General features: G+C 38.7%; 1 protein-coding gene across 2 annotated transcripts in view; it reads left to right on the plus strand.

Annotated features, from left to right (window-relative positions):
- Nucleotides 1-9,948: 9,948 nt before the first annotated feature.
- The window catches only part of GNAI1 (G protein subunit alpha i1), a 36,319-nt gene continuing 23,349 nt past the window's right edge, over nucleotides 9,949-22,918 (plus strand). For both annotated transcript variants that reach the window (XM_027795362.2, XM_027795364.2), the window contains exons 1-2: nucleotides 9,949-10,119; nucleotides 10,224-10,426. In XM_027795362.2, the coding sequence (XP_027651163.1) occupies nucleotides 10,309-10,426 (118 nt within the window). In that variant the 5' untranslated portion in view covers nucleotides 9,949-10,119; nucleotides 10,224-10,308. The remainder of the gene's footprint in view (nucleotides 10,120-10,223; nucleotides 10,427-22,918) is intronic.

Consider the following 22,918-nt stretch of genomic DNA (forward strand, 5'->3'; position numbering starts at 1 on the left):
GGAACAGAAATTCGTTGTAGAAACCTACTGTTTGCACATTAATTGAACATATGTCAGAGTATCTCTGGAAATGAAAAAGTGTAATATAGCCAACCTAGCTTAGCAAAAAACAAGGGTTGTAATGGGATTTACTCTTACCTTTTGCTCCAATATGCAAAAGAAGCATAGATCAGTGAGAGAGCAGGTTTATTTAAGATTAAGGAAACCTACCAAATGGGTCAGTTCAGAACTTATGAGTTCTTCATGCTTTTTTGTTTATGGTTTGGATTTTTGTTTGGATGTTTTGTTTTTGTAAAAATGAAGGTTGTGCATTCCAACCTGTTTTGCTCATTACCAATCTGGTTTCAGTCTAAGACAGTTCTGGGAGAAAACTCCCATTGCTTACCAGTCTGCTCTGAAACCAGAGCCTCAGGCTCCAGCGCAGCCCAGCCTCCCAGAGGGGCTGCTGTGAGCCTCAGCAGGTAGAAACTTGTGAACTGCAGCTATTCCTTGACATAGTAACTCTTATCCACAAGCAAAAGAGCTGCTAAGAACTGTAATGGTTTCTCAGCTGACAAGTTTCAGTGATCTCTGAGACCTGCAAGCCTCTGAGTTTTTGGGTGATAAGCAGGTCTTCCAGCCCATCCGCTCAACAAGAGCCCATCTACAGCCCACCTGCCTCCCCACACCCATGGGAAGTGCAGCTCTTCAGTCACACCTTAAAGCTTACTATCATGATGGCATTTCATCTTCTGTCTTTCCAAGCCTTTCTGTCCTGCAGATAATAACTCATTCTGTGGGCAAGCACCGTACCTGCTTGTACCTCCATTCATGATCCGCTCCTGATCACTGTGCTGGCAGTGCATTACTCTGCTCCAGCTGGAGCTCACTGCTTGTCTGGACTTCAGCTTCCTTCTGACTCCTCTGACCCTAGCTCTCTTTAGAGTCCCCTAGATCTTTTTTCTATTCTTAATTCTTCTTTGAAACTTGGTCCTACTAATACAGGGGATAGCTGGGCATCCCACTCCCTTGTCTATAACTCCATTTTTAGTTTTTTTAACCAGCAAAGTACCTTGTGGACCACTTTGCACTGCTGACCTGGATTGTCTGACCTTGGACTGAGTTTCTATTAACACTCTAATCATTAGGGTAGTGGTCATTCTGCACACAACATTAGCATTCTGCAGTAACAAACAGTACTCAGCCTTTCCTGTTTAAATTCCTGACAGTTCTTTCTCATCTAAAAACATTTCCTGTTTTTGTTCCCTTAGGCAGTTTTATCAATACAGAGTTTTCTAAATCTGGGTTCCTCAAATTCTTGCAGCAAAGGCTCACAACTCAGCTTTCGAGTTCTGCTTTAGTTAGGGAAATATCTGGATCTTCCAAATGCCTCTCATGAGAGAAGCTGAAAACAGCATCTACTTTCTTGGGAATAGATATATTAGCCAAAATTCAACATAACGGAATAAACTGCACAGAATAGTTTGCCAGATTATTCATTCAGGTGATCTTGCGACAGACAAGGAAGGGCTATTTTTGCATACTGAAGAGGAGAAGAAATTATTTTGTTAAGAAAGGTTTTATTTCTAGATTCTTTCTTCACACCATATAATCCTAAATTACAACGAAGTCTTACAGATACTGATGACAGCATTCTACTTTCCTTACAGTTGATCTATGATTTGGTATTAATAAAGTTGAATGTATTTAGCTAACATATATTATTTCTGTTGCCAACCATAACCTTTTCAAGACAAAATATTACTGAAAATATTTTCCTGTTATTTTACAAACAGATTTTATGCCTGTTTCAACATTGCATTTTTATAAAAAACATTGTTTGTGTTACTTGATTTTATCTTGTTAACACAACTGATTCCACAAACTTTATTCAAGAAAAAAAATCTTGTCAGAATCCTCCTCTGGTACCTGTAGGGGTTTTTTTTGTTTGTTTGGAGGGTTTTTTGTTTGTTTTGTTTTTTGTTTTTGTGAGATTTAAACATATCAACAGAATACTCCAAAGCAAAACTTCTTAGCTTTCAAAGGCAAGATTATATTCAAAATGTAATTTATAATACCAGGCACCATTAGACATAATGTATTATTCAGCTAAACACCATAATGGTATTCAATTCACCATGAAAATTAAAAATTAATAACTTTGTGACCATTGATTCTCTGTATTCTGTGCAGATGTTGAGAAAAGTGAACTAGTCTCCTTGAAAAAAAACTGCAGCCCATTATTACTATGAGCTTTAAGGACATTGAACATGTAAACAAACAATAGAATGAATAATATTACCCAGGCAACTTGGGCTAATTTATATAAAAGTGAAGCCAATGCCATGGTAAACAAAGGAGCACTGAAATATAACCAGCTACATGCTGGGTTTACTTGTTCCTGTTTGGAAGACAAAGGATGGAGCATTAGAAACCACTATGTCCTGCAATGAGGCTAATATCTGTTTTGCCCTGAGTAATTATTCATTTCATATAAATCAACAAAACAGAACCTATCTCGCCACCACAGTAGAGAATATCCTGCATATTTATCCACATTTCTGTGATGTCAGGAAGTGTTCTGCTTTTTTTAGGCAACTTAAGGAGAAACTTAAATGAGAAAATTACTCAGTTACAGAAACACAAAATTCAGAACGGAGATGGAAATTAACTTAGATGTTATGCTTCAAAGCCTAGACGATGAGTACATCTCTCCTCCCAAATAATTTAGTATCAAATTTGAGACAAAAAGTTATAATGACTTTCTTCATTTACCCAGTAAAAACAATGCTTTTGCAACACAGTAAGTGTCAGCACAATCTGCCTAACTGCATAGGAATTTTGAAAGATGCTGAGCACCCTGGCATTAAACACACGTATAACTTTAAGCACTTGAGCAGTTCCAAAAGAGAAAAACTGGATGAGGTACGGTAAAGTAATAGTGATGGTAATATTTCCATTGATTTCAAGGTACCCAGGATTTGAACCATGAACTTAGTAGTTTCTAATAAACTGCTTAAAACTTAGGTTTGGTGGTTGATTTAGATCACCAGTGCAACTAAGGGAAAAAACCCAAGCTTTAGGGCATACAAGCCCTTCTTCAGAAGCAGCAGAATTCAAAGCTAATTACAGGACAAGAGTAAAGCAAGGACAGATGAAAGAGTAACTCTGGATTGAATCTGGGACCTTGTATGGCTGAGAATGAACAGGAACATTTTGAAGATTCAGCATACATGGAAACACAAAGCCATGACAAAGGCCTGCCTTCACACCTGCTTCATGTTGCTCTCCATAACAGTCGCTGAAAGTAGGCAGGCAGTTTTACCACTTTGTTTCTTCTCCATTTTTTGTAACCAAGGGACTCTTAGACAGTCACAGTAATAGAATCTCAAGGTCTAGTATTACACTTTATGTCATCATGCCTGGGGAAAAGAAGGAGAAACCCACCCTGATATATATTTCAAAGTCATTTTACTTGGTATTTACTGATCAGTGCTCACACATTCAGCATTCTGAAATGGAATGACTACTGCCATAACCCACACATAAATATTTGCAAAAATAGAAAGGAATACTTACTAAACAATTATTTTTCATTTACATGTAAATATCATGTACCTTTCATTTGTTAGAAAATAAATATTTATTGGATAAGATGGTCATAATCCACTCCATCCAATCAATAGACTTTACCCGCGATTTATTTTGAATTTGCAATTATTGGAAAAAACTCTGAATCACTTTAAGTAATCAGTCCTATATTTGGTTTTTTGATATGCTTTGTTAGCAAAATGGTTGCTGGATTTGTAGTATACCTACAACTAGGAATTAAAACTTTGTATTAATACATTATAGAATCTATTTATCACAATAAGTAACGTTCATATGCAATTTTCAAATGCAGTAAAAGAAAACAGATTATTCAGGGTACCTACTCGTAAGAGCTGCCTTTTAGTGTACATGTGAAGACACTATATATGACAGTCAAATATTGTTACGTTTTCTTATAGTTACTCTGTGTTTATGCGAGAGAAAACTGGAATATTCCTGCAGTTATTTTCCCGAGTATCTCATTTAGTGTAACATCTTACATAGTTGTTTCACTCACTATACTTTCACAGATTTTGAATAAAGAGGTTTATCTTAAATTCATTTAAAAAGACACCAACTCATGATGACCTAGTATTGTAAGAGTGAACATTATGCTGATGTATTTTTTTGCCTACACACTGATGTTTACTTCCTACAATTCAAAACTGAAATAGTCACTACAACAAAGATTTACAAAAGCTTTATACAAATAGAATGACATCTACTCTGTAATGGTTGCTGATGTGACAGTTGCAGATGAATGTACATATTTATGTATCTAATTTTTACCCACATGCAGTAACATTTACCAGCACAACACTTAGTGGTTCACAGTGTCATTTCACACTTACTGTGAAATAATTTCAATTTATCCATGCCTACAAAGGAACAAAGAATAATATAACTGCCCCAGACCACATCCCAAAGAGGCATGTATTTCATAACATTGCATGTTTACCTGTTTTTTTGCACTTTATTTCATGTTTAATTAGTTTCTGCTATGGGTTTACTAAAGGCACTATATTATGAAGTTCTACAGTTTGTGCTGGCTTCTTAGCACTATGGAAACAGACGTGTATCTGTGTGTGTCTCTCTCAAATTAATAGAATCTTTATTAATAACATGCTCAATTTTTCAATGAGTTCTTCCTTGGTTTATTTATACTATGAACTCCATACTATGATTAGTTCATTTGCAGCTCAGGGTTAGAAATGACAGTAGATTATGTAGCTTCTTTTGCCAGAACTATTCAGAATTAAATCTAACAAGATAAATCTTACAAAAACATGCAGACTGCACAAAAAGAAATCTGCCTTGCTGAACATTTGCTTCTGACTGTCATATTCAAGGAGAGAATTTATCTACAGTGTTTTGAACATAGAAATCATCAGCTTACAGACACACAACTTTTGGAAACCTGATCTTTTGGAAGGGTTAACATAATATGAATTAAATGTCAAATTCCCCTCTGCCCCACTACTGAGCCTTCTCCTAGCAAAATACATGCAGTCCACCTTCAAGGACCTCTGGATTACACTGTATGTATACACAAAGCTGATTCCTCTCCCACATTAGTGTAATTAGCACTGCCTTCATTAACATTAACAGAATCCTTACTGTGTATGTCAAGGCAGCAGTGAGTACTAGGTTGTGCACAGCACTCACTGGCCTACACAGCGTATGGCTCCTCTCCCTCCCAACGGTGCCATCCTTGCACAATATACACCTTGTCATCTCCCAAGGCACTGACAATAATTACTTGCATCCACAATAACAAGCACTATAGGTGTTAGTATGCTACCAAGTTACAGCTTACTCACTTCAGTATTGTTCAGCTACAGCATTAGCAAATTTTAAAACTGAACTTGTTTTGTGGGTCCAACAAAAATTTCATTTTGAATTAAGCATACAAAATCTCTTAGAAAGGTCCTGAATAGAGGTGTTGCATGTGACATCCGAGATCTGCCCTGTCATTAGGGACGTTGCTGAACAGGGACATTATAATAGCTAATTAACATCTAAAGTATCCACTATCTATTAATTAACTACACTAACGTGAGAGCAGAATCAGATTCGTGCAGCATACAGTGTAATCCAGAGGTTCTTGGAAGGTGGACTACATGTACTTTGCCAGAGGGTTCAGCAATGGGGAACAGGGGCATTTGACATTTAACTCATATAGTAGATTTGTATTTGTTTTGATGTCTATTTTACAGTTCTTCATGTGCTTATAATTTCAAATAGTGCAATACAGTTTCTTACCATTGGTAATTAGTTAGGTATGATGCCATATGGGACCATGGCATCACATGGGAGGCCCCTAGTTAATCTGGAAAAAAATGGGGTTTACTAGAACTGTGAAAAAGTCAAGAAGCTGGCTAAAGGCAACACTGCAATATATACAGTTTAAAAGTGAAGCAGCAGTATGGAAGAAGATACTTTGTACTGAATCGTGGGAACATTTTCTTTTCTTAGCACAAAAAGAAATTAAATAAATTAGATAAAATGTTATTTTAGTTTAGGTGTTGAGTTATAATTATGCATGTAGTTACATACTTTATTCAAAAGCATTTTACTTTGGTCTGTTCACTTTTCCAAAGATAGAAATTCAAATTCTTGCCCATTTTCCTCTACTTCTTTCATAACAATTATATTCAATTTCTCATACATGACTTTGCATATTGTCTGGTTAAAGATGTGAGCAAATAAGGTGGCTGAATCAGATAAATTAAAATCTGGGGAAAAAAAAAGCAAAATAGAAGGCTAAAGGATTATCATTATCCCCACAAAACTGTATATTCTACACCAAACGTGAGAAATTCTATCTATTAAGCCCATGCAGTAGCAGCTAAAGATAATCTTACAGAGAAACGAGCCCAAGAGCAGGTGACGGGGACTCAAAAGGAGGTCATACTAAACAATGGCTATTTGTTGTTAAAGCTAGCAAAACAACAAAAACTCTTGAAATAATCCTCTTGCAGGAACAAGGCCACACAACACACAGAGAGCTTCTGAGCAACCTCCCAACTTGTCAGAGGAAGGGAAAAGCTGTATAATTCTAACTATAGGGATGAAATACACTACTTCATATAACCACACTGCTGTGAAGCAACTCTAATCAATGCATTTGAGCAAAAACACTCCTGACATTTTGAAATAAAACTGATAGATGGTGTACTGCCCAAATACGGACTGTATTTAACTATTCAACTATAGTTTCTTTCCTATGCAGTAGAATATATTAGATTATGGGAAAATATTGTAAAACATCATGGATTACTATCTATATTTACATATACAGATTACATATCTATACTAGCTCCAGATATAGGTTCAGGCCTCCACTGCTCTACAACTTAACATCGTAAGACAGTATTTGCTGCAAAGCACTTCATCGACAAACTTTGTTCTGAGTATTTCAAGTTTCCTGGCCACAACAGAGTTAGCACAATCATTCTTCACCCATCTTGGGCACTGTAAAAAAGATATGCCTCATTCCATGATCCTGAGCTTCTATCGATGTGAAGTAACTCTAGAATATAATAATATATCACCTGGGCCATTATTCCATAAGTAGAACTAAACAACTGATGTCGATGAACACAGTTTAAAAGATCTTTTATTGTTTCAAAGGACAGTGCATAAGGAAGTAATATTGGTGAATCATATGTAACCTGTAACAAGTATTTCTTCTACTCCTGTAAAATTAAAAATAAAAAATTAAAACCAAAAAAATGCAAATTGGCTGAAAATTTCAACACAAGTAACACCATGTCAGAGAAAACATATGCAAGCAAGTCTTCAGGATCTAGACCCTGGTTTTGGTAATGTTGTCCGTGTACATAAAGGTACACTTTATCCACAGGACTAATAGCAAAAAGGTAGAGGAAAAAGCCCTAATTATGAAATAAAGTGTTTTTAAGATAAACAGGACTAGAAAGAGCATGAAATCTGTTTATATTTAAGACTAAATACGTAAAAAAGCAGACACTATACAGTTCTGTTTTCCTGTTACAGACTGACGTAAAAAAAAAAGGGTCTCAGGCCTATTTTAACCTTTATACCTCTGGGTGTAGTGACAGTGTTAAAAGGGCAAGAGGGCAGAGACAGAACCATAGCAGACACTCTTAGTCGAAAGTATAAACATGTGTGCACTAGGCACATGATTAAATGAAACAAAAGCCATGCAATGCTGGGGTGTCCTAGTTGGTAGCATCTACAGCCTTGTAACATCTACCTCTCTCATCACCACATTATTTTCATCTACCATAATCTGTTTACTACTTTCTTATTCGCTAATCTGCACTTTCATTTGCCGATACCCAAACCATGTGTTGTTTATCTCAGAAATCACTCTTTATTTCCAAACCAGAAAACTATCCCTTAGCTTATTAAATTTTCTGCTCCCCTAACTCCGTTCCTTCCTGAGCAGCGGTCTACATCGCTACCTCTGCTACTTTGTCACAGGAGATACCAGGAACCCTAAAACAAGACTAGCCTCCCATATGTCAGATCAATTGTTCTGTAAAAACTCTTATCCCATGGTACCAGTGTTGAAGTCTGCTCAAAAGAACACAAAATGGACTGCATACATGAACCTCTCAGGAGGGTAGATGACTGGTGGCTAAGAATCAAGTCACAGCTCACAGCTGCCCAGCCATTCTCCATAGCAGTAGCACAATGAAGATGGCCAAATAAAATGTCTTGGAGGTCTAATGAAGTCTTAAGAGTTAATGTTGTTTGAGGTTTCTTTAAGAAAGGATTTTATACCATGTTTTGCTAGGGTTCAGTGCATGCTTACCAACCAGAAAATGTTAAACTTATTTAAGTCACAGTTTAATTGAGCATTACTTACATCATTTTACTTCATTACTTATGGTTTATTCAGCATGAGCAAAGATTCCTGTAAAGAAAAATATCCAATAAAAAATGAATATTGAGTACACTTTTTCATCAAGATTAAGTATTACAGGAAAAAACTTTTAATTTTCCAAGTACAGTAATAGCTGAGTCTGACTTGAAGTCTTTGTACTCTAATGCTGAAACACCTCCTGTATGGTAAAATTCTGCTTTTTGAGCTCATTCTGAAGGCTGAAATTCCTGAGATCCTATAGAAACAAAAAATCCCAAGGACTCACTGGGGAAAATGAACTTTAATTTAACAGATTTGCCTCAGACTCTTGTGTCTTATGGTTCAACTGAAACTTTTTTCTGAGATTCAGTTTTATTTCAGGCGCAGGCTGCTTTACCTAAGAAATTCTGTGAAGCCTACTTTGCTTCAAACAGACTGTGCTCACAAGCTGGGGCATGGTGGTGGATACATCACCCAGAAGCTCAGCTGACCCTGCTTTGGGGCAGGAGGTTGGACTGGGTGATCTGAGGACCTTTCCAACCCGATTTATTTCTGTGATCCTATTATAAGGTAATAGGATCTTTCTTTTGTAATCCAAACAGTTCAACACGTGCACGGCGGGGAAAGAATTGTAGCAATTGCATCTTAGCATGTTTTCTTAGGGGGTTTATGTTAAAAGAACAGAACGAGCAAGCAACAAAATAACCCATCGGCAGATGGGATGTGGACATGCAGACAGCCCTACACTTGAGCTCTCAGAAAGCACGCAGGGCACGCGAAAACTGGCTGAGCGGTTTTGAGCCGTGGGGTGGGATCGTCTCACTCGGCTTTCTTTTAGCGAGGGAAAAAATGCTGCTGGCTGGTGAGTCCTCAGAGCAGAGAGCCCCGCTGCAGCCCCAGGCCACCCCCCGGCCACCCCCTCCTGAGGGGACAACCGCCCTGGAGCCCACCAGCACCCGGCGCCGTGGGGGCTGGACCCCGAGGCCCTCTGACGGATCTCGGCAGCGAAGCGGCGAGTAGCGAGCACAAGGCAGGCGTGGACACCGTTAGCAGACGGCGAGGCTGAGGAGAGCGCTCCCCTCCGCCGGCTCCCGCTCCCCGCCGCGCCGCAGGACACCTCAGCCTCCGGAACCGCCCCTGCGGGCGGTGGTACGGCCGCGCCCAGCGCTCCCCCGCCCCGCCGAGGGACGGAACCTCCCGCACGGAGCCGTTTAAATCCGAGCCCTCGGCGGCTGGCCCCGCCACAGGCAGGTGTGCAGCGATGGCACCTGCAGGTGACGGTGCCGCCCAGGCCCCCCGCGCGCGTTTCCAGCGCCACGCGCGTCCTGCTTGCCTTGCGCTTCCCCCCGCCCTCCGCAACGGCTCGCGGCCGCCGTGCGCACGCGCGGCCGCCCCGCCCTTCCCGCCGAGCACGCGTTCGCCGCTCTCCTTCCCCCGCGCCCCCCACATCCGCGCCGCCGTGTGGGCGGCGCGCGCGACCGAGCGCCTGCGGGGGGCGGGGGCGGTGCCGCGGGAGCGCCAGGGCCGCGGCGGCGGGAGCAGCAGCCTATCGGCCCGGCGGGCAGCGGGCCCTGCAGCGTGGCCTCCGCTAGCGGCTCTCCGCCCGCTCCCTCTCCGCGTTCCCCGGGGGACGGCTTCAGGCAAGCCTCCCCTCGCCCCCTCCCCGTTTTCTTCCTCTCCGGTTGCTTGCGTGTGAGGTAAACTCTGCGTGTGGTGCCTGCGCCGCCGTTGCGTTTCAGGTGAGGGAGGGGGGGGGAAGAGAAACAGAGCGGGAAGGCACTCACTCCCCCTCCCTCCTCAGCGCCTCTCCGGCGGCCCCGGGCGCCAAACCCCGCCGCTCCCTTGCTTCTCATCTCCCGGCGAAATAAAACACCCCCCTTCCCAAAATGGGCTGCACGCTGAGCGCCGAGGACAAGGCAGCGGTGGAGAGGAGCAAGATGATCGACAGGAACCTGCGGGAGGATGGCGAGAAGGCGGCCAGGGAGGTCAAGCTGCTCCTCTTGGGTAAGGGCTCCAGTGAGGCCAGGGTCCCCCTGAAGTAATCCCCCTTTCCCGCCGAAGCCCTGGGGTGAGGTGCCCCCTCGCCTCCCAGCCCGGAGGCGAGGGCCCTTGTGTGGGCGAGGGCGGGGCAGGTGCCCACCAGTTCCAGCTAATGTGAGGAGGGGGGGCCGCTCCTCCGGCTTGGAGGGTGGTTGGGCGGTGGGATGCGTTCCTGGGATAACGTGGCTGGAGGAAAGCCGCCCGGCCGTAGTGGGGGGTGTGCTCGTGGCCCCTCGTAAGTTCTGGGGCTGAGGGGAGGCACAGCAGCCCGTTAACGCAGGTGGGCGTCTCGGCTTCTTTCGGGGTTACAGGCAGGGCCGCTCTGGGGAAGCGGCACGGCGTAGTTTGTCCCGGGGCGCTTGTTCAGACCGGGCCCTAACTCCCACATGAAGGGGATAACATCTGAAACTTAAGACGTGGATTCTGTGTATCTCTGCTTAGACGAAGGAAATTGCTGGTTGGAGGATGTTTGCTGTTAGTTTCTTGTAGACCCGGACATATAAATTGTTGCTACAAGAATAAAGTGCAGAAAGCATCAAAGGAACAAAAGGCAAAGCACCATTTAACTTCTCACAGTTTCATTTTTGTGGAATTTTCTCGTGTTGCTGAAATCTTAACGGAAAGTACAACCTTGATGGGGATTCTAAACGTATAATGACTCACATAATATGTATCGTGTGTACTTGTGAGCACAACTCAGGAACTTGAAGCTAGCTTTTTTGTATATTTTGCGATATGTTTTTGTGTAAACATAAGTAAAATCAGACTATTTTAAAAATTACAAGAAAAAAGTGAAGGTTTTAATTAGTAATACCTTTGTGCAAGACTAAAATGACTGTACAGCTTGCAGACAGCTGAATGCTAGAAGATTTGCATTGTATTAATATTGTAGGGAGTTCGGCAGTATATGCCGTATAACTAAATGAGACCGGATCCTTCTAATCCGGTTTTAGATAGCTGTTGAGTTGCAGCTTTCCCTGTTACTCCCTTCCCCTCCCAGACCTACAGTTTCAGGCAAACTTTTTAAACAATGCCCAGTTTCTCACTTTGCTCGACATCGATTATGCTAGATTCACTACAGACATTGTAGTAGACCTCTTCAGCAACAGAAAGAAGTTACTTTATTCTAAAATAGCTCCAGAAGGGTGCAGGAAACTGAAGCACTTCCATGTGTAGATGAAGAGATGAAACAAACCTAGTATGGGAAAAACAAACGTCCTAAAATGTGTTTGTAGACCTAAAATTTCACTTGGAAAAGAAGCAATTAAAGCTTTTATTTTTTGTTTTCCAGAAAGTGTTAGGCTTTGGGTTGGTACTGTTGCCTAGTCCTGTACACCTTTGGAATCCTCGGATTGTTGTATGGAAAGGTTATCCCGTTATGAGATCAGTAACACTTTCTGCAGTGCTGCTATTGTCTCTTTCAAAGATGACAAAGTAATGCTTTGTGGTTTCTGGCAACGCATTTAAAATTATTTTTTCAGTGCCTTGCTGTTCTGTATGGAACTTCTAGGACATGTAGTTTGGTGGTCGTCTTCATATCTTTCATCATACTCTCTGGGTATGGATGAAGTCCATATCTATAGAAGTATGCTTTAAACTTGAGAATGAGTTCTGTCACTGTTCTCAGTTTTTTTAATGCTCTTATGTGTAAAGTACTGTGCTATGAGTTTTGATTTTTAAATTTCACAAACTGTGTTTCTAATACTTTCCTCAAAAGCTTTTCTGTATGTTTTTTCTGCTGGAATCTCATGAAATCTTGGGATATGGAACTAATGCTCAAATACAAGTGTTTTCTCATAGTGTTCTGAGAAATAGCTCAGTTGGTTTAGTATTTCCCCCTCCCCTATTAAAAAGAGATAGGAAAACTGTCAGGCAAACTTTTACTACCAGTGTTTGAATCATTATTTAAACAAAAATTACATAATAATCTACTGAACTCACGCTGAGGTTTTGTATATATACCCTTGGATGTAATTCTGTATATCACATGTCTTGGAATTAAAGTTTTTCAGTTACTTTTCCTTGCAACTCTGTCAGATGTCTTAAATGTTATATGAATGCTTTATCTGATCGCGAAACTATTTATAAAGTTACTTCCACTAGAGTCACTTCCTTCTCACCACTCACTGTCCCAATTGCTTGTTTTGCCCATATGTCATAGTATATAATCTGCTTGCTTGTACTACATCTATTTATGGGATTTTTCTGTTAAAAAGATACTGAAATAAAAGGAAAAGTACAAATTGTGGTCTGCTGCCAGGAAAATACAGTGTGTGTGAGGCATCTAAAGTACCTTGCTTATGTAGAAAAAGAGCATGTAGCTATATACCTACTGACCCTATAAGACAGATTTCTTACAGTGTCTATAAAATTCATATTTTTGTGTGGTGACTAAAGAGTTCTACTGAAGCTTCAGCTAGAATGCTCAGTTGAGGGGAGGTGTGTTTATAAAATTAGTCTGTATCTAGCCTTTAAATTTAATTTATTCCAGTATATGCTTTTTAAAGGTTTTTCTAAAACAGGAAATAACAGTGATTTAATTGAGATAGATGTGACACAGCTGTACCTAAACCATGACTTCGTAAACAATGTCACTGATCCATGTTATATTTTGTTGTCCTGTCTTTATGAGGAAGCAGACATACTTAAGCTGTGCAAAATACTCTTGGCCTGGATTATCTAGCTTCTTTCATCGTTATCTGTAAATTGGTACATCATTTTGTACAAATTTGATGGCAGGTCATTTGGAACAAAAATACTGGGTTTTGACCATTACCCATGTATAACTATTTTATCCTTGTAATTCTATGCACTCCAATGTGCTATCCCAACAGCAGGATAACCTTTCCTGAAAAATTTCTGAGCACTATCCTCATTATTAGTAGTAAGCTGAATTTGAGCATATAGTTTGTAATCCAAATGGAAGATGCTTGTTTATACATGGAATTAGGTTATTTTAATTTAAAAAAATCAATAAATAAGCAACTTTCTTTCATTTAAAATTATTTTCAATGTGTGACCTTCCCATAAAATTTAAGTGCAGTCTAGCATATTGTCCAACACTAAAATCTAACATGCAAAAGTACTTTTCCTTAAGCACTTTAATATTTGTGTCAAGTTGACAGTTCCTAAACTTCTGTTTTCTAATTGTTTGAAGTAATTGTTTTGGGTGTGGGTTTTTTTTTAATTTTTCACATGCTTAAGTGTGAGTGAGATTTTTGAAAAGCAGTGTATATTTTGGCTAGCTTCCAAGCAGTGTAAGCAGTAGACCCATGTTGTTTTTCTCTTTCATGGTTCCTCATCTTAACTTTTAGTATTTATCAAATAAAAAATCCAGTGGTGCTTGCCAAACGAGTGTAATTCTAATCATGTTGGGAGATGGTGGTTCTTATGTACTGGGTTAATATACATGTGATCCAGATCAGGTGTGGATTTGCAAGTACATTTCTGTTGAATTAGCTAAAGCACATAAGACTGAATTTATGCCAACTGCAGGAGAACAGGCAGTTCCTCATTTAGTAGAAAGCCTTCTGGTATGAGGTTAACTCATCAGGTTTTATGAATATATTCAAACCGGCAGCATGAGTTTATAGGATTAGCCCTTTGTCTTGTGGATTATCACATTCTTAACCTAATATAGCAAATTCAGTGAAAGGAGCAATAGATATGTCTTAAACGTCTTCAGGAGTGGATCCTGGGATCCAGGAGGTCACAGGCCATATATTTGACAACTTTAATTATCTGTCTATTTTCTGGATAATTGTTTGTAGATTTAACTTCAATGGATACCTTTATTATCATGACCAACAAAGCCACTTTTCCATTCCTGAATAGATCCTTGTAATTTGTACTGGAACATTCTTAAAGATACCTGGTTTTTAATTTCAGACAGAGTACTGCTCTTAATCTTTTTCTTTCATTGCAGTTCTTCCTATTCCTTAGGGTAGCAACTAGAACAGTTCTATGAAGTTAACTCTTTTAAATCTTCACACTTCAAGCATCTTTTTCTCTACTGCTTTTCTTTTGTTATAGAGCTGCATCTTTCTGTCTGCTTAGTCAACAGACTCCCACTGCATGCGCATCTTTTCAGCAGCATGATCCTTGTAGTCCTTGGCAATACCTGCCTTCCTCAAGACCAGACTGCACATTGGACTAAAAAATAAAATCTATGCTGTTTGTACTGTTACTTCTCTTGCCTTTCCTCCAGAGTATTCTCTTTCACCATGCTTGCAGACAAAAAAGGCTATAGAAGTCTGAACTTACGGGAGATCTCAAGAAAGCCTTATTCTCACAAACAAGCATTGCACACTTAAGAGATGTTGACCTCATCTTTGTTAAGTTATGCAAGCCTAGTCTAAAACGTATCTGACAAAGTATTTCCTGTCTCGCTTTCAGAGGCAATTATCTATAGATATTTACAAAGTTTACTTCCAATTTAAAAGCTGTTTTGTGATACCTAAAAGAAGTGTTTAATGTTAGGGGTTTTTTTTGCTTGTTTGATCTTGTCTGTCTGCCCTCTGACTTTCTGCCTGTCTGGTTAGATCTAGCAGGAGTTCTGAACTGGGAGCTTTTTTTTCTCTTGCATTTTAATATGGTACAGTTGGGCTCCAGCAATCAGGATGTTATTTATGAGGACTTTTATATCTGACTTGGTAGTTAAGTCAGTGAAATCCTCAAGCCTTTGTACTAAACACAACAATAATTTCAAAGAACAGTCAAAATTACTAGATTCCCATAGTGTAATAATCCCCCTTCCTTTTGTGAAAGGAGGCTCATGGATATACAGAAAACACAGCCATTCAGTTATGGTTGTGTTTGTGTAATTGCAGTTTGTGTTCTTTTATGCTTGTCTCTTTCTATTTGAATGTTGGTGTAATAATTTACAACATTGTAATATTGGTGTCTAATGTGTATATAGACTTCATCACCGCAATACAAATTGTCTTCAGTGATTTCAGGTCAACTGTTGCATTATTTTAAATCTTCATTTTGGAAGTTTCTTCATAAAATCAGCATTTATGATATCATTATTTTAATTTCCTAATGTTCTTAGGAAAAAATGTATTTTGGTATGTGTTTTAGAAGGGGCTGAAGACAAATGGTACATTTTGTGCCATGTTGTGATAACAGTAATCGCGACTTTGCTTTTTTGTCTGTTGATGAAAAAGTGTAGTTACGGATATATACAAATTACTGTAACTTCTCTTGCATTAGGCATTAAGGCTTTTTAATATTTTAAGAGTTAGAAAACACTTTACAATTTAAAAAATATTTTCCTTTAAGTTGTCATTTAAAATCAACGTAATGCTTCTTCCCACCCTCCCACCAAAACCAGAGACCAAAAAAGCTCTGGTTAATGTACCTTTTGGTCATCCATTCACTCCCAGCATCAGTGGTGGCTCAAGGCTACACTTAAGTTCTGTAATACGCTGACTTAATTTGTTTCTTCCTACATTTTCTGGCAGCACAGTTTATTGTATTGTTATTGTGCTGCTATGACAGTTTACTTCAGCCCTATGGATTATATTGCTGAAATGATTGTGTATTTAAACTAACTTCCTCTTGTGAAGTTATTTTTAACTCACTTCACAGTATAGCTCCTTGCATAGTTGTTGGCACAACTTGAGCTCAGGCTTTGTGCTGTGAAGATTTAGGCTGTGCTGATTTATATAATCATATGGCCAAAGTGGATTGTTCTTTTGCTGCCACATTTTACCCTTTAGTTGTTTTGGTCCTCTGAAAAGGAATAATTGAGTAGTCAGCATATCCTAAAGTCTGGCTAAATATTTTGAAACCAGGCCATGAGTCTGGCTTCAGAAGGCGTGAAATTCTGAAGTCAGCTTTTGCTGCTGAGCTTGATGGATGTCTGCTTTCCTGTAATATACTATCTGGCAAATTTCAAGGTAGAAGATGAAGTAGAAAAGAGGTATTTAAGATGTTCTATTAAGTGTGAAGTTTTTCTGCCATGGAACACTAAATATATATCTGAACTGACTTGATAATTATCTATTAATAAGGTCTTTTTCCAAACTGTGTACAGGAGAGCCTGTATTGATGAAAACTCGCTATTCTGAGGTGGAGTCTTAGTCACTGTCCGGCTTTACTGAGGTCAGCTGTTCTATTTATTGCCCTTGTTTGCTCAGTGTCCTGTTACCTCAGGCTTTGTGTAAATTACTGTTTTGTTATTCTGTAAATGGAACTTAGTTGGTTTCACCTGAGAGATTCTGTATCCAAAAAGTATTTAAGTTGGTAAGGTATAGAGAGACCAGTTAGAAAAATCAGAACTTCGAACTTTTGAAAGCAGTAGGTTTTAAGTGCAGTATTCAAAAAAGGCAAGAGTTTTTGAAGTGATCAACTTGGTGACATTTCTGAGCAGAAGGATAATTAAGATACTGAAATTTATTACACAATCACAATTAAACCAAAAACTTTGGTGAGAGACTTGTGTACTAGAACGTATGCTTTTGCAATAAAAGATTTGAACTCATCTCTTAATGCTAAACTTCATTCTCCTTGTCTATGAAGTAGGAGCAGACAAGACAAAATAAGATTTCTTAATGAGAATCAAGATGGGAAATGAAGGAATGATATGATGTCATAGACTATCTTATGTTTGTGGCTGCTTATAACCCTTTCACAGTATAGCTGTAAGAAGTGTTAGGGTTGGGAATTTGGAAGATGTTTCCCATCATCATGGCTTTGCCCTTGGAATTTGCAAAGCTGTGGAGCCAGAGCCAGCTTCAAAATCTCTGGAATTATCTACAGCTTGAATATGTAACAGGAGGTAAAGTATCATGTATCTCGTCATGCTGTACCAAGCAAAATGGCCTAAAAATCACTTGGTGTCCCAGATACCTATATGTATTATTCCTTGAGCATGTTATCTGTTTAGTTCAATTTTTGTCTTCCCACATCATTTTTGTTTAATTAATGGCCAGCCCTTCCTTGAAAACTATACTTCTGTGTAATCTTTAAAATTTTCTCATGATAGTATTCTTTCAGGATCTCAGCTGATGGGGTAATTGATGTAGAGCATTTAACAACCAGTTCTTAAAGAGATTTGTTGTTAAGTATTACAGGCAAATAAATTGCTTTCCTTGCCTGGCTTTGGTAATTAAAAGGTCACTGAAGCTCTGAGTAAGAGAATTTCTTTTATGTTTAGGTAACAACATAAATCAGGTAGCAGTGTTGACATCTGTCTTTATGTTTATATGGGTGCTATGTATTTATGTTTAGGGATGCATGTAAATGCAATATTGAAATTAGAAAATACTTCCCTGAAGCTTATTTAAAGGAATCAACAGCATTCCAATATACAGTACTTCAATTAATGAAATAAACTGTACCTCATTACATTCTCATATATGCCTTTTAGAAATGTAGGATTGCATTTGAAGTGCGTAATATACTTAGTAAAGGTACCTGATTAAATCTTCAGTGAAATATAACAGTATCTAGGCAACCAGAATGGACAGGAAGTCTTTACAGAAGCAGATTGCTTCTAAAGAAACCAAATGTACTGTAATGAAAATCCCTGTGAATTTTCTGTGAAGCAGATTTATAATTCTTAGTATCTTCTACAACTTAATATGGTCTGCTTCTTTAAATGAAAATACTGTTGGAGTCAAATAGCTACCTGTATCCCATTTCCCCTTTGCAAAGTTGATAAAATAATTTCTTGCATATAAGTATATGTTGTTTTTTACATGGATAAAGCTGTTGTAGTCGTTTAGTTCGTGATATGAGTTGTTACCTATCACAATCATAAGAATGTTCTGTATCTGTTTTGTTTTTTTTAATAGTTTCACTAAAACTCAAGAGGTTCTTGCCAACTTTCTAAATCCATATTGGAATATGGGGAATTAACAGTGCATGTTGTCTAATAAGCAGTTGAGCCATTCCAGAAGCTTTGTTAAAAGGAGAGTGTTCTTGCAGCATCTGGCTGAATGGTTTTGCTCTGACTCTGGCCCTTTTAAATGCTTAATTCCGTTTTGAGCTTGTTTAATAGTAAAATTGGCTGTCCTGTTTAGACTTAATTTGTTTCTGGAGTGGTTAGTTTCACTGGTATTTCATAATCACAGAGTGGTTTGGGTTGGAAGGGACCTTAAGGATCATCTAGTTCCAACTCCCCTGCCATGGGCAGGGACACCTTCCACTAGACCAGGTTGCTCAGAGCTCCATCCAGCCTGGCCTGGTTGATGGCCAGGTAATGGTCTGGTGAGGACTTGAATAAAACCATTGATGAGGAGCAGAGATAAATGCCATATGCAAATGAGTACTGGAAATGCATAGTGCCGGGTGGAGGGGGAAGTGGGTGCAGAATAGGATTCTTTCTGTTTCTGCATTTCTGTGCCACAGTTTACTGTAGAATTGGATTAGGGATAATGTGAAATTGTGTTCACTTTTGAGGCCCAGTTGGTAGACAGAATAAGTGGGTTTTGAATGGAGTTTAAAACCTCGTTGGTGGAATAGGAGATGATGCCATTCTTAAGCAGTGTGGTGATTAGGGCACTTGATTGGAAGATAGGGGTAGGAGTTTGTTTTTGTTCCAAGTCTAAGGAGTCTCACACCTGTGTTTCCTTATGCTATTTTAACTTACAGGTCATAGGCTTGAGCAGGAAGGATCTTTTTCTACCTAACACTTTGAGGAATGCAGGATGGTAGTGGACAAGAAGCATAACTGCCAGCTTGGTGTCCAAACAGTAGAGAGGAGAATGGAGATGCTGGTCTCCAGTTAAAACAGTAAAGTTGTACTAATATTATAAACAGAATACAGTATGAATGTAGTATTGGAATGCAATTTTAGAAGTTGCTATGACTGGAGATAAATGCCTTGCAGTAACAAAATTGGGACAAAATAAGACAATTGTTTTGAGTATTTATAGATTTTATTTAAGTTATTTTGCATACTTGTTGCTTTCAGAATCTGCCAGGGGTGTACTATACAAGGGTGAACTGAAGATAAGCTAAGTATCATTTAATTGTTGTCAGGATTCTTGATGCATTAAAAATTTCTTGAAGCATTTTGAAAATGCATTTCTCAGCTGTATGCAGTTCAGTTACTGATAGTTAATAAATCTGGTAAACTCTTAGCAATACCATTAAATGCATTCTAAAGCTCTTAGACGTTGACAGGGATTCCTTTTAATATGCTTTAGTGCCTCAGTGTTTGCTAGCAAAGGCTGTCATTTAATTCCTGGATGAGAGACTACCTAAGTTGTTTTCTCTGTGCTGTTTTGGAACATAGGACCTTTTGGGGTTAGATTACATCAGACTTTGACAGTATACTAGTCTGAGGCCTAACAAACTACTATATGTGTAGGTATCTATCTTAACTCTTGCTTCTGGGCCTGTTGGGTGTGCAACTCCGTGTTTGAATAGGTTGATATTTTTGTATACTTCAAAGCTTTCTCAGCTTAATTTGAGACCAGTTAAATGCAAAGTCTAAGTAGCAACCAGAAAGAGCCATAATTTTGTTTTAGTGCTATTAACCACAAATAATATTCTACTTGTAGGTAGCTTTGCGTGGAAAATGCATGTAACAAAAGAATATGGTTGAGTGCACAACTGAATTTTCTTTCCTGGTTCACATACAAATAACAGTTCTGAAAATATTTGCTTTTGAAAAAGATGAGGCTGGATAGTTAGGTCTTTTTCATATAACATTTCAAATCTGTGTCACTAAGTACTGTTTTTTAGTAGAGGTGGAGACATTTTTGTAGTGAATTTAGGTCAACCGTCAATATGCTTATTCTCCTTATTTTTGTGGATTGTAGTTCTAGAGCTACAAGATGAAAAACACTGAAGTGAGGCGTGGATGAAGACTGGGAATTTATGTGAACTAAAGTTCATGTAAAACCACTACTTCTACAATAATGAGCGAACCTTTAGTGAAACTGCATTTGTCCTGGTATAAACTTTGAGAGTACCCATTTATCTCATTTGCAAATAATGTCTTGGTGTTGCATGACAAGTAGGGCTTTGAATAAAATCAGTTGAGATTTTTGTCCTATTGTGATAGGAATGCCCATACTTGGCTTTCTAATTTTCCCAACTCTTTGTATAGTTACATAGGGACAGTCGGCTCTGTAACAATTGTAGATGATAACAGTAGTGTTGTTCTGAATTGCAAGTGGAGTGTGATGAAAATATGCAATGAATTCCATTCCAAGTTAATTTTGTTTTATCTCTCCACCAGAATAATCCGCATAAAGTATGCCTCTGTTGCAGTGTGGGTTTTTTAATAAAGTATTTTTGATTTTTATTAACGATAGTCTGCTTACTAGTAGAAGTTCTCTGATATCTCAGTCACTGAACCTACCGTTTTTGCACACCGTATTTATAGCTCAGTGAATAGTAAAAGGCCACGAAGGCCAATCACGCTGTCGAGAAAAATGTTAGGGCACTCTGGATTTCTAGAGGTTTATTAGATATATATTTGGAGTCTGGATGAGACATGCTGTACTGTGGCAGAAGTTAACTGTCTTGGTAAACCTTGTAAGACCAAAGGAGGTGCTTCTTTCTGTTGGAGCACTCAGCATTTATCTCATGTAGTGTGGTCATACACAACATCCACTCAAACTCATGTTCTAGAAGGTCTTTAATCATGTTCTTTTATACTATGGTTTCAAACTATGTAGTGATTGTTTCTGAGCATACTACAAGAAGATAAATCAATCAAGCAGCTCAGTTATTTGCTATTAGTGAAGTTCTATTAGAAACACAAACAAGTTTCTGGACTTCAAATTTTGAGGCGATTCCCAAATCTCTTAAAGGTAGTGTGGAGGCTGGCCTTTGATACCTTTATCAGCTGACTGCTTAAATGTATCAGCGCTGACATGTTAGATAACCTGGAGCCACAAGCATTTTAGCCACTGGTGGTATGGCGTATAGTTGTGAGGCAGCAAGCGTGATTACTATCTCTAAATGTGCATCCATTCCCTCATTTGATTTCTGGCATAAGAGGTTTTATTTCCAAACCTTTGAATCTCAGCTTATGGTCCTGCTGTGTTTGGCACCTCACACAAAGGAAGCTATGCCTATATCTTAGTTGAAGAAAATGCCTCAGATTTTAAAGTAAAATGGCGCTGTCCCTCTATAAGGCAGTGATATTGTTTTAAGACACCGTGTACATTCTCAGAAGATTAGTCTTTTTAAAGTAGATTCAATTCTAAGGTACTGTATTTCCTTTTGAATGTTTCACAGAGTTTCTGAAGTATGACACTTGGGATTGTACTGGTGCGCTGCTTGATAGTGAGACAAAGAGTCTGCAACTTGGTTATAGTGTAAGTGATGCACATAATGATGGAAGGGTTCCTCCTATATAGCAGTAGCTGTACAGCCAATAGCTTGAAACATTTGAGGAGTATTAATATAAGAATAGTCTTGAAGAGCTAGGTAGAATTTATATTCAAAAGCTGTGTACATTCAAGTGGGTTGTACATAAAATTTCTGCTATGGTGTCAGTTTATGATGTGCATCAAATTCTAAGCAAAAAGACAATTTCATAAAACCATTGTCATAAAAAGATATTAAGCACTAATAGAAAATTTGAAATAGCTCTAAACTCAATTTATACTTCAAAAGATAAAGATGTGAATAAAAGTTACCAAAAGGTTTGCAAAATGGAGTGTGTGCTCTGGTTGTTTTCACCATAAGCTTTGTTTTTTTAGAATTCAGTAAGTTCCAGAGGTTATACAGAATATAAACTGATACTTTTTAATTGTTGTTTCCATATTAAACTAATATAGTCTTATCACTTAGGTGTTTATTATAGTAATGGCCTAGGTATCTAAGAAGCTCTAAGCAGTTTATTAGAGGTCTAGACCTGAATAAACAAGCTGACATGAGTTAATAGGCAATTGCTTCTTGAGGTAACATTTTATATAAACTTTCTAAAATTATTTTATGTGTGATGACTAGTTTGGGTACTACTGATTTTGAACATCTACTAAGAGCAATACTGAAGACTTAGGAAAGAAAGGATTAGTTGTAATTCTTGATTTCTTAAGAAATTTACAAAACTGAACAGTGGCTTATAGGTTTAAATGGTGCTGCTTCTGTGGTATTAAGCTGGCATGCAGCTACTGAAGCATTGAGAATTATCTCAGATTTTTTTTCTGAGTCAGTGTCATTTCAGAATCTGTCACTCTTGTGGTTTCAACCAGTGATGTAATCTGGGATTCACACTCTATTACTACATGGCTAACTTACTGAAATATTTTGTTCCAGATATTATTCACACAGCTTCTTTCTTAACTAATTCAAAGTTTCCTGGCACATTCAAATTCCAGTAGCTGTGGAAATTCCAAGACTAGTGCCACTTTATAAATAATGAGTACTATCAACCTTTGGTTGTCTATATGAAAACAGTTGAGAAGGGGAAAAGGAACATAAACTGTGTCAGTGGCAGCAGCCACCCCAGAATTAGGAGAATACAAGATGGTGGTAGAAAAG

The sequence above is a fragment of the Falco peregrinus genome, chromosome 6 (genome assembly GCF_023634155.1).
Source record: "Falco peregrinus isolate bFalPer1 chromosome 6, bFalPer1.pri, whole genome shotgun sequence".
Classification (NCBI taxonomy): Eukaryota; Metazoa; Chordata; class Aves; order Falconiformes; family Falconidae; genus Falco; species Falco peregrinus.